General features: G+C 45.8%; 2 protein-coding genes across 3 annotated transcripts in view; both read left to right on the forward strand.

The window, feature by feature from the left end:
- The window catches only part of stard9 (StAR-related lipid transfer (START) domain containing 9), a 391,160-nt gene that overhangs the window by 319,629 nt on the left and 54,114 nt on the right, over positions 1–17,417 (forward strand). For both annotated transcript variants that reach the window (XM_038782026.1, XM_038782033.1), the window contains exon 22: positions 13,792–14,012. In XM_038782026.1, the coding sequence (XP_038637954.1) occupies positions 13,792–14,012 (221 nt within the window). The remainder of the gene's footprint in view (positions 1–13,791; positions 14,013–17,417) is intronic.
- Positions 14,828–17,251, forward strand: LOC119962471 (serine/threonine-protein phosphatase 2A catalytic subunit alpha isoform-like). The gene is made up of 2 exons (XM_038790423.1): positions 14,828–15,793; positions 17,207–17,251. The coding sequence occupies exons 1-2, from the start codon at positions 15,095–15,097 to the stop codon at positions 17,249–17,251; spliced, it is 744 nt and encodes a 247-aa protein (XP_038646351.1). The 5' UTR covers positions 14,828–15,094.

Raw genomic sequence — 17,417 nt, forward strand, 5'->3', positions numbered from 1 at the left:
TCCCCAGCGTCCACTCTAGCTCTGAAAATTAGGCTTCCAGGAGCTGCAGCTAGAGACACCTCCTGCACACATGCTGGTCCCGGGCACTGGAAATATTCCCGGCTTCCCACATGGAGCAAGAGGAACATACCATGGCTTTAGCCCTTTAAAATTTCACCGTTGGAAAATGCTTGATATTAGATTATACCCAATTATCTGTGGCCCTTCTTTCCTGATCCTCCTTAGTATCAATTATAGCCCTTACAGATTATAAACAACAAAAGGTATTTTCAAACTATAAGTGATGAAGTAGTAAAGACTTACCAACCTGACCCACTAATTACCAATCAGCCCTCTCCCTTGTAGCCTCCACTGCTGCAGCAGGGCAAGACAACTCACTGAAGATGTAAAAAGTTATAAGGAGAAAAAGCACTGCACCAAATTCCCGAGCTTCAAACTTACTCTGGCTGTGTCTCACTCACTGAGTGTGTGTTTTAAAACCCCTTTCTTAAATAATGATGTGCACCGCAAACTGCCGGCTCAAAGTGGAGAGGATCTCCAGGAAGATCGCGCATATAGACACTGACATTCAGTTTCTACAAAGATGCAAAAAAGCAGACAAGATCCCGAAAGGACTACAGATCAAAAACCCACTCAAGTCGACTTACAACACAGACTACGCTGAAAGACTCTGCCACCGCACCTCTGTCACACTCCTCAAACACCTCGTACACCAACTCTACAGCAGTCGACGCAACCTGGAAACCAAGAGAGAGGCCATATTCTCAACTTGCGCTCAGGACACAGCAGACCAGCTGCGGAACACCGCCAAACAGATGAGACAGCAATACTATGCCACCTACATGCACACCAAGAACAGGAAGCTTGAGAAACTTGGCATCACCACCAGCAGCAATCAAGCTTCTCCCGGTACAACAGTCGAAAACAATACAGGGAAATCCATTGTCAACTTGTCAGACTACACCCTTCAACCAGACGAAATCGAAGTCCTCAGCAGAGGGCTCAATTTCTGCACCACCACCAAAATGGACCCCATCAGTCTCGCGGCAGATACGGAGGAATTCATCAGGCGAATGAGGCTCCGGGAATTCTTCCACAGACCCCAAGAGGCCGACAGCGAACCCAGGGACACGACCAATGAACCGGAACAGCAGACCGCGAGATCTGCAGTGCAGCAACCGAAAAGGAAAGAGTCAAATTGGACCCCTCCGGAAGGCCGCTGCCCTAGACTCGACATGTATGCTCAAGCCGTCAGAAGTCGTGTCAATGCCAGATTCATCACTCGCAATCACAAGGCAGCCTCAAACGTCACCCAAGCACAACGCAACGCCATCCGCACTCTCAAGACCAACCGCAACATCGTCATCAAACCAGCAGACAAAGGAGGGGCCACCGTCATACTGAACAGAACAGACTACTGCAAAGAAGTATACCGACAACTCGACAACCAGGAACACTACAGGCAGTTACCCGCAGATCCAACCAAGGAACACATCCGCCAACTCAGCAGACTGATCAAGACCTTAGATCCAGACCTTCAGAACACCCTACGTGCTCTCATCCCACGTAATCCCCGCATTGGAGATCTCTACTGCCTCCCGAAAATACACAAGGTTAACACACCAGGCCGTCCTATCGTTTCAGGCAATGGGACCCTGTGTGAGAACCTCTCTGGCCACATCGAGGGCATCTTGAAACCCATCGTACAAGGTACACCCAGCTTCTGTCGCGACACGACGGACTTCCTACAGAAACTTAGCACCCATGGACCAGTTGAACCAGGAACATTCCTCGTCACAATGGATGTCTCGGCACTCTACACCAGCATCCCCCATGACGACGGCATTGCTGCAACAGCCTCAGTCCTCAACACCGACAACTGCCAATCTCCAGACGCAATTCTGCAACTCATCCGTTTCATTCTAGACCACAACGTCTTCACCTTCGACAACAAATTCTTCATCCAGACGCACGGAACAGCCATGGGGACCAAATTTGCACCTCAATATGCCAACATCTTCATGCACAAGTTTGAACAGGACTTCCTCACCACACAGGACTTTCAACCGATGCTATACACCAGATACATCGATGACATTTTTTTCCTTTGGACCCACGGCGAGACATCACTGAAACGACTACACGATGACATCAATAAGTTCCATCCCACCATCAAACTCACCATGGACTATTCTCCAAATTCAGTTCCATTCTTGGACACACTCGTCTCCATCAAGGACGGTCACCTCAGCACCTCGCTTTACCGCAAGCCCACAGATAATCTCACGATGCTCCACTTCTCCAGCTTTCACCCAAAACACATTAAAGAAGCCATCCCCTATGGACAAGCCCTCCGTATACACAGGATCTGCTCAGACAAGGAGGAGCGCAACAGACACCTACAGATGCTGAAAGATGCCCTCGTCCGAACGGGATATGGCGCTCGACTCATTGATCGACAGTTCCACCGCGCCACAGCAAAAAACCGCACCGACCTCCTCAGAAGACAAACACGGGACACCACTGACAGAGTACCCTTCGTCGTCCAGTACTTTCCTGGGGCGGAGAAACTACGACATCTTCTTCGCAGCCTCCAACACATCATCAGCGAGGATGGACATCTTGCCAAGGTCATCCCCACACCCCCACTACTGGCCTTCAAACAACCGCGCAACCTCAAACAAACCATTGTTTGCAGCAAATTACCCAGCCTTCAGAACAGCAACCACAACACCACAAAACCCTGCCAGGGTAATCTCTGCAAGACATGCCAGATCATCGACATGGACACCACCATTACACGTGGAAACACCACCCACCAGGTACGCGGCGCATACTCGTGCGACTCGACCAATGTAGTCTACCTCATATGCTGCAGGAAAGGATGTCCCGAAGCGTGGTACATTGGCGAGACCATGCAGACACTGCGACAACGAATAAACGGGCATCGTGCGACTATCAACAGGCAGGACTGTTCCCTTCCAGTTGGGGAACACTTCAGCAGTCAAGGACATTCAGCCTCTGATCTCCGGGTCAGCATTCTACAAGGAGGCCTTCAGGAGACGCGACAACGCAAAATTGCTGAGCAAAAACTTATAGCTAAGTTCCGCACGCATGAATGCGGACTCAACCGGGATCTGGGATTCATGTCGCATTACATTCGGCCCCCACCAACAAGCCTGGACTTGCAGAGGTCTACCGACTGAACTGGCTTGGGACAATTCACACCTCTTTAACCTGGAGTTACCTCTCTCTCTGCATCTTTGATGATTTGATTGCCTGCAGGTGCTCGCATTCCGGGGCATCTCTGACTGTGTCTATATAAACATTTCTGGAACAAGCCTTTCCATTCACCTGAAGAAGGAGCCGTGCTCCGAAAGCTCGTGTTTGAAACAAACCTGTTGGACTTTAACCTGGTGTTGTAAGACTTCTTACTTTCTTAAATAAAGCTGAGGAGATTCAGATGACGGTCTATTGGAGTTGATCAACTTAATATATGAACGGAAACCAACTCGGGGACAATTTAAAAGGGGCCACACCTGGTAGGGGCACTACCCAAACAAAACAAACAACAACGGAAACTTGTCAAACATCAAATCAAAATGTGATTAAGAGGGTCTATGAAGCAACCCAGCCGTGGTGGAAGATATAGGGGGGATGTCAGAGGTAGGTTCTTTACTCAGAGAGTAGTGGGGGCATGGAATGCACTGCCTGTGGAAGTAGTTGAATCGGAAACATTAGGATGTATGTTCTGTGTTGCCCACCGGGCATGGAAGGCCTCTATGATGTCTGTGGACACTGGATGCACCCTCTCCAGGGACACCCAGCCGTGAACATAGCCACAGAAGCGGGGCACACAGTCCAGCCGGACAACCTCCTCGGACATTCGACGGCCGGACCTGTTGATGGATTACTCTCACTGATCTTCAAAAGCATGTAATCAACACCTATTGAAACCTAATCCGGATTCAGGTGATACAGTTAATTACCACTCAGTTATTTGGGTGGGTCAGCTCCTTATTAACCCTTGTAGAGGCTGTAGCTTTGTTTAGGCAGCTGTGATGACTTTCACTGTCAAATTACTGGAGGTTGCTTTCACTGATGAGCTCAGTGTACCTACTGAGGTTAAAAAGGCTTGGAGAAGATTCATTACTTCTGTTCTGTGACATGGCACTTTTAGCTGCCTAGTTTCTTTGCAGCAGACCAGTACCTGTTGTTCTGGATGTCCCCTTCCCTATTGCTAGCAGTTTTCCTTTCTGCAGCATTGTAGCCTCTTCAGGATAGTTAAAAATGGATCTCTCTTGTATATCCTACACCAGATAAAATGCCGATGACTGTCTCAGAAATGCCGAATCATATAAAATAAGTGATAATCCCATTTAGCAATCCAAAATCACTTTACCACCTATAAGTGATCAAAAGAGATAGCACGGTGGCACAGTGCTTAGCACTGCTGCCTCACAGCTCCAGGGTCCCGGTTCAATTCTGGCCTTGGGTGACTGCCCGTGTGGAGTTTGTACTTCCCGTGTCTACGTGGGTTTCTTCCGAGTGCTCTGGTTTCCTCTCTCAGTCCAAAGATGTGCAGGTTCGTTGGATTATCTGTGCTAAATTGCCCCTTATTGACCAAAAGATTAGGTAGGGTTACTGGGATAGGGTGGAGGTGTGGGCTTGAGTAGGGTCAGCTTTCCAAGGGCCAGTGCTGACTCGCTGAGCCGAATTACCACCTCCTGCACTGTAAATTCTATGGTTCTGTGAACATGGTTGTTCACACCTTCCAGAGGATACCAGGTCAATCTCGGGAGTCCATTTTCGAAGCAGTCTTTAAATTTAGTCTGAGGCTTACAAAATGTGACCATCAAAACAGTTTTTCGATAAGTGTGTAATACCATAACTGTACACCAAAACACAAACCCAATACTTAAAAGCTCAACAACGAAGATCCTCTATTGGATCTGGTAATGATGAGTGGAGAAGAGAAGTAAAAATAGGGGAACATCTCGACAATAATGACCATAATATAATGCGCTTTCAGATGATAATAGAAAAGTACATGAGTATGATGAAAGCTAGGTTAAACACTTGGAAACAATCCCTCAAAATCAGCCTCAGAATTAACTTGAAAAAATGACATTGAAAATTACATTAGCAAACAGTGAAGTAGTACAACAGAGTGCAGGAAAACATATCATAAAATTGTTGCAGTGCAGAAGGAGACCATTCGGTCCATCATGTCTGTGCTAGCTGTAGGAGTAATTTAACTAGTACAACACAATTTTCTTCCTGTGGCCTTGCACATTCTTCTTTTTCAGATAACAATCCAATTCCTTCTTGATTGTCTCAACTAAACCTCACTTGGGTTGACACAGTGGCGGTGCAGTGGTTAGCAGTGCTGTCTCATGGTGCCGAGGACCTGGGTTCAATCCCAGCCCTGGGTCACTGTCTGTGTGGCGTTTGCACATTCTCCCATGTCTACGTGGGTCTCACCCCAACATGCAGAGTGGGTGAATTGATCACGCTAAATTGCCCCTTAATTTGAAAAATAAAAAAAAACTAAACCTCATTCCACCGCATTGTCAGCGTTAAAACGTTTTTCCAGATTTTGCCATTGCTTCTTTTGCCAATTACCCAAAATCTGCGCCCTCTGGTTCTCGATCTCTTCATCAGATCGAATGGGAACGGGGAGAGCGTGCAGACTCCGCACAGACAGTGACCCAAGCCGGGAATCGAACCTGGGAACCTGGAGCTGTGAAACAACAGTGCTAACCATTGTGCTACCGTGCCGCCATATTACTGCATATCTTTAGTAATTTTATTGTATTCCTACACTTTCTTCCCCCTACATCTCTCTGAACGTTTTCCATTTGTAATTTTGCTTTTTACTGTCCTCTACAGTTCCAGGGAGTGTGACCAGTGGTCATGGGTCATTATCGAGTCTGGTCCATCCTTTCAGGTCCCACATCATTATTCCAAACAACAATGAGGGAGTTCTCCTCCGTATCCTGGCCTTCAACTAACGTCTATAAAACAGACAATGTGATCATGATTGCTGTTTGTGGGACTTTGCTCATACAAGTTAACTGTCCTATTTCCTACATTGCAGCCAACAGAGGTTTTTTGGGATATCCTGAGGTTGTGAAACGTGCAATATAAATCATAGAATTTACAGTGCAGAAGGAGGCCATTTGGCCCATCAAATCTGCACCAGCCCTTGGAAAGAGCACCCTACTTAAGCCCACACCTCCACCCTATCTTCGTAACCCAGTTACCCCACTTAACCTTTATTTGGACATTAAGGGTAATTTTAGTACGGCCAATCCACTTAACGTGCACATCTTTGGACTGTGGGAGGAAACCGGAGCACCCGGAGGAAACCCACACAGACACGGGGAGAACGTGCAGACTCCGCACAGACAGTGACCCAACCGGGAATCGAACCGGGGTCCTTGGTGCTGTGAAGCAACTGTGCTAACCACTGTGCAACCGTGCTACCCTTAAATAGAAGACTTATTCTTGCCTCCAGTCTGCCTTTGCTTAATAACTGCTCTTGATAGACATTGACATTTCAGATAGTGACAAGTCATGACATGATCCTTTGTGTTGTATGGTGAAAGTCCAGTCATATCACCCACAGTTAAAAAGCGGGGGTTCGTGGGAAGGAAAGTATATTTGATGGAAGTGTTCTTTCTGTGAAAGAAAATGTTAGCCTCAGGAGAATTTTCTTCAATTTCTTTCTCATAAATGTTAATTTTATTAGTGAGGCTCATAATTCCAACATTAAGATGAGAAAGAAATTTAACAAAATACTCTCATTGCCCGAGCCCACCGCTTTAATTGTCTAGCTTTACAATATCTGATATTTTCTGGAAAGTTTTAAATCTGACCAGTGCAACTTCCTTGCGCTATAAATTTCTTTCCCCCTGTGCCCCCTTTCCTCTTCAGGAATTTAATGACACATGAGAGTTCCAGTATCTCAAGTGAGTGACTGGAGTGGGGGGAAGTCACACCTGAATTCAACTGCACAGATCTAAATCACAGAATCATAGAATTTTCATTGCAGAAGGAGGCCATTCGGCCCATCAAGTCTGCACCGGCCCTTGGAATGAGCACCCTTTCTAAGCCCATACCTCCACCCTATACCCATACCTCCACCCTATTTCCTTAACCCCACCTACCATTTTTTGGACACTAAGGGCAATTTAGCATGGCCAATCCACCTAACCTGCGCATCTTTGGACTGTGGGAGGAAACCGGAGCACCTGGAGGAAACCCACACAGATACGGGGAAAATGTGCACACTCCACACAGACAGTGACCCAAGCCGGGAATCGAACCTGGGACCCTGGAGCTGTGAAGCAACTGTGGTAACCACTGTGCTACCGTGTCGTCCAAAAGGAAAGTCCAAAAGGAATCCCAAGCTAGCAGTAAGTGAACCCTGTTTAAAAGTATCAGCCCCAACTCGGTGGGTAGTGCCCTCTCCGGAGTTCAAAACTTGTAGGTTTGATTCCTACTGCAGAGTTCTGAGCACAAAATCGGGGTGGCACAGTATCACAGTGGTTAGCACTGTTGCTTCACAGCTCCAGGGTCCCAGGTTCAATTCCCGGCTTGTGTCACTGTTTGTGTGGAGTCTGCACGTTCTCCCCGTGTCTGCGAGGGTTTCCTCCGGGTGCTCCGGTTTCCTCCCACAGTCCAAAGATGTGCTGTTAGGTAATTTGGACATTCTGACTTCTCCCTCTGTGTACCTGAACAGGTGCCGGAATGTGGTGACTGGGGGCTTTTCACAATAACTTCATTGCAGTGTTAATGTAAGCCTACATGTGACAATAAATATTATTTCATTAAACTGAAACTCTTACTGAGGGAGTGCTACATTGCAAGAGGTACCTTCTGTTGGGGAAACCGAGGTTCCACCTGTCCCCTCAGGTGGCTGTTTAGAGATCCCATGGCAGTTTTATGATGTAGAGTAAGTTGTCCCAGTCAACACTGATAAAATAGATTATAGTTATTATTACACTTTATGAAAGTACTGAATTGGCCGTTACATCTTGAGGTGGTGAACAGGATGATATCACCGGATCACAGAGTTGTTACGTGCAGAAGGAGCCCATTTGGCTTATGGTGTCTGCCCAAATGAGCATCAGGACTTCGTGCCCTTCCCCTGCTTTTTTCCTGTTTCCATGCACAATGTAACTCTGTGGGCACGATTTTTCCACCCCGTTGTGCCTAATGCCGATCCCTTTGCACCAGGAGTATCGCAGGAGAGACCCAAACCTCATGTGAGCCGCCCGGCTCAATCTGGGTCACACCCTCTCCGGGCGTGATCCAGGCAATAATATTTAAATGAACCATTAAATGCACGGCCAGTTTGAGGCCACAGTCACCCGGCTCCCAGGAGTCACAGACAGCACCGGCAAGGCCTCACCCGGGCGCGGATTAGCACTGGTCTCCACAAGCGGAGATCAGGTGTGATGGCCACTCCGGGGTCTTGAAGGCCATTGCAGACACCTGGGTGGTTGGGGTCAGGACAGGGCAGTGCCCTGGCACTCCCTGGGCTCCCTGGCAGTGCCAACCTCACTTTGAGAGCAGAGCACCCTTTCAAAATCTCTGAGGAGTCAGTGTCGCTGGCGAGTATTGATCCCCGCTGCGTAAAGAAATTCTAGTGTCAGATTGGCCGGTGAGAAACTCCCCAGGTCCTAAAATGACCAAGTGTGGGTGACTATAGGTTTGGATCTGACCCAAATACCCTGCAAACCTGCCCAAAATTACACATTGTCATTTTTTGGGTGAATTAGAACATAGAACATTGGGGCAGCAGGGTAGCATGGTGGTTAGCATAAAAGACTCCGCACAGACAGTGACCCAGCCGGGAATCGAACCTGGGACCCTGGAGCTGTGAAGCATTTATGCTAACCATCATGCTACCGTGCTGCCCTGTCTGTCTATAGCAGTCAGCAGCATGAATGATGAGCAACCTTTTCCCTCTCCCAGACCAAGGGTTGCTAAAGCTAATCTGCTGCTGCTTGTTGTACCCTGGCTGCTCGTGAACGTGACAAAGTCTTGGGGTCAAACTTGAACCCACCTTGGTCTGTATTGCTCAGTATCTCACTGTGCTGTACACCAATCCCCAATTCGTGGGAAGCATTGTGACTTCCCTAATTGGAAACGGAAGTAGTTCTAAGATTAATAAGTTATTTCCAAATCAATTGAGATATCACAAGAAAAGCACTGGAGTGGCTGAGTGGGAATCTTTTTTTAAAATAAATTTAGAGTACCCAATTCATTTTTTCAAATTAAGGGGCAATTTAGCGTGGCCAATCCACCTACCCTGCACATATTTGGGTTGTGGGGGCGAAATTCACGCAAACATGGGGAGAATGTGCAAACTCTACACGGACAGTGTCCCAGAGCTGGGATCGAACCTGGGACCTCGGTGCCGTGAGGCAACAATGTTAACCACTGTGCCACCGTGCTGCCCCAAGTGGGACTCTCTTGCCTCTAAACTGGACGTCCCTGGGTTCAAAACGCCCTCCAGGACTTGGCTACGGAAGGAACCAGAGAGCAGGCATGCCAATGTGTATCAGCGCTAGTCCCCAGTATGGATAAATAGGGAAGGTTAACAGCAGGAAGGGCATCCAGCTGTATAGCCACTCGCCAAATCCCAAAATGAAGCAATGATCAACCAGCATTGTGGTGTCCGCATGTAAAATGGGAAAAACTGAGAGATGTTGGAAGTTGTTTTGGTGATGGTACTTTGAAGATAGCCACAATAATAGGTGTGCATTGTGATGAACCATCAATCGAACGCGAGACGAGTTGCTGTACAAAAGTTAGGCTTTAATAAGCTAGATGTTAGTCCTGCGGTCGACTACAGTAAATGGACGACCGCCGGGCGTACTGGGTATTTATACCTCGCCCTGGAGGCGGGGTTAGCTCAGCCTCGACCAATCGAGGAGCCGTCACATGACTGGTCTCAACCAATCGGTCGAGAGGCACATGACCGACCAGGGCCAATGGTAAGCCGGTGTTCTGCACCAATGGCAGGCAGCTATGTTAATCATACCACCACACATTGTAACTGGAAATATGATCCTGTACTTCGCTGGGACTCATGTCATTCCTTGGGGATTCAGCAGGTGTTTTCCAGTCCCTGATGTGTACTGTCTTAAGTGTTTATGCAGTGCTACACTAGGTTGTGAAATATAAACAATGAGTCAGAGGCAGTGACGTAGTCGTATTTGTTGCTGGGCTGGTAATCCGGAAACCCAAAGATATGCAGGTTAGCTGGGGTAATAGGGGTTACGGGGATGGGGCAGGGTAGTGGGCCTTGATGGGGTGCTCTTTCAGAGGGTCATTGCAGACGAGATGGGCTGAATGGCTTCCTTATGCACTGGAGAATTTATATGGTTCTATGGAGTGCCACTAGCCATGTTGTGTCCACTTGACTGAGTTGGCAGTAATCTAGCCTCTTTATAACAGGGTTTTAGCTTCGATCCACATTATAGGCTTTGGAAGGAATATTTACTTGAGCTCCCACCTACCTACTATAGTGCCCAGGTGAATGTTGTTAATCTATCCAGTAGAGCAGTAGGGTGTCACAGCCAACTTCCCGCCCTCAACCAATACTACCTAAAAACAGAATCACTCTTCTCACACTGCATCTAAGATGCTGCTGATGGCTACATTTCTGGTGCATGAATAAAGCTAGTTGTTGCATAAAGGCCTTTGTGTTCTTTCAACAAAAAACACTCCATAAATACAAATAGATAATACACTTCTGATACTGTGATCCAATAAATAATGCAGAAAAAGCTGACCATACATTGAAGATTTGTGAAGAAACAGAGTTTCAGGTCACATTATCTGACTTCTGCTTTTCTACAGTACATTTTTATTTAACAAATAAACACTTTGGGCTTTGTTTAGGTTCAGTGATATAATGAACACAGGCGACTGATTCCTGGGATGGCGGGACCGTCATATGTGGAGAGATTGACTAGGTTAGGATTGTTCTCGCTGGAGTTCAGAAAATGAGGGGGGATCTCCTAGAGACTTATAAAATTCTAACAGGACTAGATGGGTAGATGCAGGGAAGGCATTCCCGATGGTGGATGTGTCATATTAGATATGAGATTAAATAGCGTACTCACACAAACTCCAATTCGGAATTTCAAGTTGCTAGTCTTACAGTAATTTCACAGGTGAACAAACCATCCTGAGAATGAATGACCGAGTCCCAAAGATGCCTTGTTACCGGTGTCCCAGAAACGCAAATGGTGCACAGTTTGAGGATTCAGGGTGAAGCATTTTGGACAGAGGTAAGGAGACATTTCTTCACCCAAAGAGAGGTGAGCCTGTGGAAATCATTACCACAGGAAGTAGTTGATGCTAAAACATTGAATATATTCAAGAGGCTGCTAGATATAGCATTTGGGGCGAATGGGATCAAAGGCTATGGGGAGAAAGCAGGATTAGGCTCCTGAGTTGGATGATCAGACATGATCGTGATGAATGGTGGAGCAGGCTCGAAGGGCCAAAAGGCGGCCTCCTGCTCCTATCTTCTATGTGTCTATGAGAGGTTGGTATGGTGGTCATTATATCAAACTAGTCTACCTCTTAAGTTATTTAAACTTACTATCCATTACTTACTATGCCCGTGAGAAGATTTAATGCACATTAAATACAAATAAATGAGCCTTTTCTGATGAAACAATAAAACAGCTAGTTTTGTTCTAATGTATATATTTAATTAGCATCTATGAGTGGCACAATGATAAATCTTTTTTTGCAGAAGAGGTTCTTGTTTATAAACTTTCTTTATATGGAGCTTTATGTGGGAAGACACTTGTTCAAACTGCTTGTTTAGTTGTTGCCATAGTTGCAATAGCCTCTTGGCACACCATGTTGAACACCAGCTTACAGTACAGGCGGATTTATTTTGAGAGTTTTCCTGAAGGTTCCATTAAGACTTAAACTTCAGGGATATTCAGAACAGCACCATTTGCGTTTCTGGGACACCGGTAACAAGGCACCTTTGGGACTCGGTCATTCATTCTCACAGTTCACCTGTGAAATTACTGTAAGACTAACAACTTGAAATTACGAATTGGAGTTTGTGTGAGTACGCTATTTAATCTCATATCTAATATTCATATCTTGTACATAATATATGCCTTGCATTAAACTTGCAACTGTAAGAAGTGCCAAAGTCTCTGTATTATGTTATGTAACATAGATTACATATGCTTTTAAAATTCAGTAAACAAGTTATATTTGGAACTGTTAGACCTCAGTGCTTTGAGATTTGTGCCTTTTGGGTTTTAACATAAGATTTGTTTTTTATGACTCGTTTAACTTGTTTATTGTAGTTTATTTCTGTTATTGGCAAAGTTCTTTTCGTTCTTTGTTTGCCGTGCGCTTGCTAAACTGTACCAACACCCACTACAATTGTCTGGAATCTATGCAGCCTGAATACCATGGTTAAGTTTGTTATTAGATTCCTAGTAAATTTGACATATTACTGTGCTATGACTGAATTTAATACCAAGTTTTGAATTTAATGTATAATCATTGAATGCTATTAGCTTGAATGCAGTGTACTGCCATAATTTGTGGCGTATTTAAAACATTTCACCAAATCACAGTATCTCAGTCCCTACGCGTCCAAGCGAGCTTACTGTGCAGAACCCAAGCTGCATCGTTGCTAGGTAACTTAACGGCTGGCTCTGTTAGGAATCACACCAGAAGTGTCCTGAACAATCAGTGATGAAAGAACAGATGAATGTATTGCTGAAAGGAAAGGAATTTGTGTTTAAAACTCAAAGTTCAGTCACCAGGTTAAAAGATGCCTGGGAAGCTGCTATCTGGTGCTATGAAATGAAAAATGAAAATCGCTTATTGTCACAAGTAGGCTTCAAATGAAGTTACTGTGAAAAGCCCCTAGTCGCCACATTCCGGCGCCTGTTCGGGGAGGCTGGTACGGGAATACAGTGCATATTTGCTTGGACACTTGCTAATGTGTTGCAATGTTAGATACATTTAAACACAGGTAATTACAGGTAACTACAGTTAATATGTATGAAGCCGTGTGGAGTTTGCACATTCTCCCCGTGTCTGCGTGGGTTTCACCCCCACAACCCAAAAATGTGCAGAGTAGGTGGATTGGCCACGCTAAATTGCCCCTTAATTGGGTAATCTAAATTTTTTTTTTTTTTAAATGTATGAAGTTACAAATGTAATAAATCAAACTGATAATTTTAAGGAGCCGAAAGTCTAATGCTCAGCGGATTTCCTTTTGTTGCAATGTTGATCTTTCGAGAGTTGGTGATTCCATAATGTGACTCGCTTTCTGGGCTAGCTATTATTTTATTTCCAGTTTGATTATACCTGAATAAAACCAGTTGGTATCATGTTAGGATGGACCTCCACAGCCAGAAATTATTGCCTATCCGTAATTGCACTTAAGAGCTGCCTTCTTGAACCGCTACAATCAGTATAGTGAAGGTGCTCCCAAAGAGCTGCTGACTAGGAAGTTCCAGCGTTTTAATCTCGACACAATGAAGGTATTGCAATATATGCCCAAGTCAGGATGATGTGTTCCTGCTGTTCTTGTCCTTTTTAGTTGGTCAAGGTTATAGATTTGAGAGGTGCTGTTGAAGAATCTTGTGCTCTGAACGATTCTGCTTCTGCAATGTGAAGAAGTGCTCTCTGTTTAGTGCATCGAGCTCCAGAAGAAAACAACAACAAATGAAACCGTATGCACACTTGGATTAAAATCTCACTGTCATTTATCCTCAGGAGGCAGCTGGTGGAACTTCAGGAGCGATACCAGAACAAACAGCAGGAATATGAAGAGTACAAGCAAAAGCTGAAGGGATTGGAAGTGTTTTACCAAGAACAGATACAGCACCAGCAATGCTACATTGAAGAACTACGCCAGCACGTCCAAGCAGCCCAGTCACTGGCAGAACAAGACCTTGAACATGATCAGGAAGAGCTCAAACAACAAATTGAGAAAGGTATGCAGTCACAACCTTTTCTTTAAAAATGATTCGCTTACACAATGGTAAAGAGATTCTGAGGGAGAAGGTATGTGGACAGGCCAGCAGCAAGACAAAAATATTATATGTAGACATGAACAAATGCTGTTATTTTCTTTGGTAGCAACATTTAAGTTGTCACCTGAGGCAGGAGGGTCAAAAAACACATTTATTTTTGTCAATATTAGCACCCGTAGGAAGCTGCAGCTCTCGTCAGTTTGGTGGAAGTGGAAAATTTTATTTTTCAGCACATGTAGCAGAGAAAGGATAAATGCTGATAAATGAAAATTATTTACAGAATCACAGATTTTTCACAGTGCGTAGAACATAGAACTGTACAGCACAGTGCAGGCCCTTCGGCCCACGATGTTGCGCCGAACTAATCTGAAACGAAGATCAAATCAACCTACTCCCAATCATTCTAGTGCACTCCATAACCGCCTATCCAATAACCGCCTGAAAGTTCCTCAAGTGTCCGACTCCAAGGGCAGCACGGTGGCACAGTGGTTAGCATCGCTGCCTCATGGCGCCGAGGTCCCAGGTTCGATCCCGGTTCTGGGTCACTGTCAGTGTGGAGTTTGCACATTCTCCCCATGTTTGCGTGGGTTTCGCCCCCATCACCCAAATATGTGCAAGGTAGGTGGATTGGCCACGCTAAATTGCTCCTTAATTGGAAAAAGTGAATTGGGTACATTAAATTTATATTTTAAAAAAAGTGTCCGACTCCTGGGCTGATTGCAGGTTGGCGGCCATTTTGTGGAGGAGAAGTCCGGAGTCCGGAGGCCGGGGGTGGGGGAGGGAGTAGAAGAGGAGGAGCAGAGGGCTGGGGATCGGATCCGGACGGCAGCTTGCTGCACCGGCTCCACCAACACCTCAGGGGCCTCTCCGCTGCTGGACAGTCTTTTTTAAAAGTTATTTATATATTTTCAAATAAACGGGGGGGGAAAAGGAGGAGGGGGGGGGGGGGGTGTGTGTGTGGATACTGCTCTTTGACATAAGATCCAACTGTGCCGGCCTGTGCGAGTCAGTAGCTCCAGCGGGTGATCGGGGTAAAGTGAGCCATGGATGAGAAGGTGTTCACCAAGGAACTGGACCAGTGGATCGAGCAGCTCAATGACTGCAAGCAGCTGACCGAGAGCCAAGTGAAGACGCTATGTGAGAAGGCTAAAGAAATCTTGACAAAGGAATCAAATGTGCAGGATGTGCGATGTCCTGTTACAGTCTGTGGGGATGTCCATGGGCAGTTTCACGACCGTATGGAACTTTTTAGAATTGGAGGCAAATCGCCAGACACAAATTATCTTTTTATGGGAGATTATGTTGACAGAGGTTATTATTCAGTCGAAACAGTTACACTCCTTGTAGCTCTTAAGGTGCGTTATCGTGAGCGTATCACAATACTTAGAGGGAATCACGAAAGCAGACAAATTACACAAGTATATGGCTTCTATGACGAATGTTTAAGAAAATACGGAAATGCCAATGTGTGGAAATATTTTACAGATCTCTTTGATTATCTTCCGCTCACTGCCTTGGTTGATGGTCAGATTTTCTGCCTCCATGGAGGCCTTTCTCCTTCTATAGATACACTGGATCACATTCGAGCACTTGATCGTCTTCAGGAGGTTCCACACGAGGGTCCAATGTGTGACTTGCTATGGTCAGATCCAGATGACCGTGGAGGTTGGGGTATTTCTCCTAGGGGTGCTGGTTACACCTTTGGTCAGGATATTTCTGAGACTTTTAATCACGTCCTCCCCGTGTGTGCGTGGGTTTCCTCCAGGTGCTCCGGTTTCCTCCCACAGTCCAAAGATGTGCGGGTTAGGTGGATTGGCCATGCTAAATTGCCCGTAGTGTAAGGTTAATGGGGGGATTGTTGGGTTATGGGTATACGGGTTACGTGGGTTTAAGTAGGGTGATCATTGTTCGGCACAACATCGAGGGCCGAAGGGCCTGTTCTGTGCTGTACTGTTCTATGTTCTATGTTCCACTACCATAGCTGGGAGTGCGTTCCACGCGCCAACCACTCTCTGAGTAAAGAACCTACCTCTGACATCCCTCCTATATCTCCCACCATGAACCTTATAGTTATGCCCCCTTGTAACAGCTACATCCACAGAAGGGGGGCATTTGGCCCAAGGTGTCTGCACCGGCTCCCCAAACGAGCACCACGACTCTTTTCCCTGCCTTTTCCCCATTCTCCAGCACATTGTTTTCATAGAATTTTTTTTTTTTACAGTGCAGAAGGAGGCCATTCAGCCCATCGAGTCTGCACCGGCTCTTGGAAAGAGCACCCTACCCAAGGTCAACACCTCCATAACCCAGTAACCCCACCCAACACTAAGGGCAATTTTGGGCACTAAGGGCAATTTATCATGGCCAATCCACCAAACCTGCACATCTTTGGACTGTGGGAGGAAACCGGAGCACCCGGAGGAAACCCACGCACACACGGGGAGGACGTGCAGACTCTGCACAGACAGTGACTCAGCCGGGAACCGAACCTGGGACCCTGGAGCTGTGAAGCAATTGTGCTAACCACTATGCTACCGTACTGCCCCTTCTATTCAAGTAATCAACTAATGTCCTCTTGAATGCCTCAATTTAACCTGCCTTCCAGGCAGTGCATTCCAGACCCGAAACACTCACCCTGTGGGGGGGAAAAAAAAATCCTCACATTTGCTTCCTTTGCAAACCACTTTACATCTGTGCCCTCTTGTTCTTGATCCTTTTGAGCCGGAACAGTTTCATCAGTGTTTTATACAATGTTTATCAAATCTCCTCTCAGCCTTCTTCTCTTCAAAAAGAACAGTCCAACCTCTCCAATCTATCCTCATAACTGAAGTTTCTCATCCCTGGAACCAGTCTTGTAAACCTCTTCTACACCCTCTCCAATGTGTTCACATCTTTCCTATTGTGGGATGTCCAGAACTGATCACAATATTCCAGCTGAGATCTAGCTAGTGTCTTGCATAAGTTCAGCATAACCTCCTTGCTCTTGTACTCAATGCCCCTATTAATAAAACCCAGAACACTATATACTTTATTAACTGCTCTCCACCTGTCCTGCCACCTTCAATGATCTATGCAAATATACATCGAGATCCCTCTGATCCTGTACCACTTTTAGAATTTTGCCCCTTATTTTATATTGCGTCTCCATGTATTTTCAGGAGGATTTCTTAGAGCAGCATGTTCTACAACCAACCAGGGAGTAGGCTATTCTAGATCTAGTAATGTAGATTGAGACAAGATTAATCAATAATCTAATTAGATTGGATTTTGTTTATTGTCATGTGTACCAAGGTATAGTGAAAAGTATTTTTCTACGAGCAGCTCAACAAGTCATTAAGTACGTGAAAAGAAAAGGAAATAAAAGAAAAT

This window comes from Scyliorhinus canicula, chromosome 2 (assembly GCF_902713615.1).
Source record: "Scyliorhinus canicula chromosome 2, sScyCan1.1, whole genome shotgun sequence".
Taxonomy (NCBI): domain Eukaryota; kingdom Metazoa; phylum Chordata; class Chondrichthyes; order Carcharhiniformes; family Scyliorhinidae; genus Scyliorhinus; species Scyliorhinus canicula.

Coding starts and splice junctions, on each gene's coding strand:
- LOC119962471 (XM_038790423.1), top strand. CDS start 15,095: ATGGATGAGAAGGTGTTCACCAAGGAACTGGACCAGTGGATCGAGCAG. Junction 15,794..17,206: donor CTTTTAATCACGTCCTCCCC/GTGTGTGCGTGG, acceptor ATGTATTTTCAG/GAGGATTTCTTAGAGCAGCA.